At 38.7% G+C, this 1,405-nt stretch overlaps 1 protein-coding gene across 1 annotated transcript in view; it reads left to right on the forward strand.

Annotated features, from left to right (window-relative positions):
* Positions 1-202: 202 nt before the first annotated feature.
* TMEM207 (transmembrane protein 207) overlaps positions 203-1,405 on the forward strand; it is a 4,131-nt gene continuing 2,928 nt past the window's right edge. Inside the window, exon 1 of the mRNA XM_009708437.1 lies at positions 203-277. Within this exon, the coding sequence (XP_009706739.1) occupies positions 203-277 (75 nt within the window). The remainder of the gene's footprint in view (positions 278-1,405) is intronic.

Below are 1,405 nucleotides of genomic sequence, written 5' to 3' on the forward strand. Positions count from 1 at the left end.
GTGTTCCTTTAACTTCTGGCAGCTGTTTGAGTGTGTCCATGCAAACCCAAATTCGTTCCCTGGCTAGCGGTAATTTCTGAAGCACGGGAAGCCATTGGGTAACGTGTTGTCTGGCTGAAGGCACAATGTGCAGAGAAGTTTTAAAAGCTCCAAATTACAGAGGGTAAAACATTCCCACATTTCCACATTTCTCCTGCTAGTGATGCAGAGACCTGGAGCTTTGTGTTTCGCTTCATGGATCACAGGAACTGGAGTTCTGTGTTTAACCTTCTTCCAGGTAACCAAACTCTTCACTGGGACCAGGCTGATTTTAGGGATTTTTGTGGGAGGAAGATTTCAACTTTTATAGAATTTAGTCATCAGCCCTTTTTATTTTGGGGGGAAGAATTTTTGGAGGACCCGATGAATTTGGTAAGGATTTAATGTTTACAACAATGCCAATTAATGCAGAGAAAACATGACTGCCCTAATCCTTTATTCTGTCTATGGCTATTGAAATGGAAGAGCACAGCAGCACAGGTGGGTGTTTGGCTGAATTGATAGATTACTGCCTCAGACCAAATGCACTTTCCTGCAGTTTAACTACGCTAAGGTAGCTCTGCTGAGGAAGTTTGAAGGATGATAAAAGAGAATCCAGAGGTGTCCTTCAGCCATGAAGGGGCTGAAGGGTACACATAATCATAGCAATCAGTTGTCTGGTTTTGACCTGTTATTCTAATAATCAGTTGAAGTGAAAAAGAAAAAAAAAAAAAATATTCTGCACCAGGGTGCATGTGTGACATTGCAAATTAGTTCAGTTTTAAAAGGACATGTCTGGAAGAGTTGAAGCTTCTGTCTTTTTCTCCGTTCCTCATTTGGGTTTCAACTGCTTACAAAATTTCATAGGTAATGTTTTATATTAAAGACTTACTATACAGAAAGACCACTTGTGAAACTAAGGACCAAAAGGCACTGTGTGCACAGGATCAGACATGTTAGAGATTTGTGGGGTGATTTCTTGCTGTTTGCAGTGACAGAAGCTTTGCACAACAAAATCCTTAAAGAAGTACTGATAATTAAAGATGTACTATGAGATCTCTCAATTATACGTATTTGGTACAAATTTCTAATACAGAACAGAGCTTTCCAGTTTGGCTCAAAGAAAGTCAGAAATCTCTACGTATTTTGGATATACACAGAAGGAAATCCAAAGTAAAGTAATGATTTATAAATTACATTCTAATACTTTTCTCCAAGAAACAAATCTATACTCTTCCATCTTGCTAATTCTGCTTCCCAGTGTTACTGCAATTCTGTAACTGATCTGAAGTTTTTTGTAGCGAAGTTGGGCAAGTGTTACAACACACCTAACTCCAGTCAGCCAAAAATTGTGTTGAATTTGATTGAATCATACTGCTGAACAACT

Source organism: Cariama cristata, unplaced genomic scaffold (assembly GCF_000690535.1).
Source record: "Cariama cristata isolate BGI_N322 unplaced genomic scaffold, ASM69053v1 scaffold20389, whole genome shotgun sequence".
Lineage (NCBI taxonomy): Eukaryota > Metazoa > Chordata > Aves > Cariamiformes > Cariamidae > Cariama > Cariama cristata.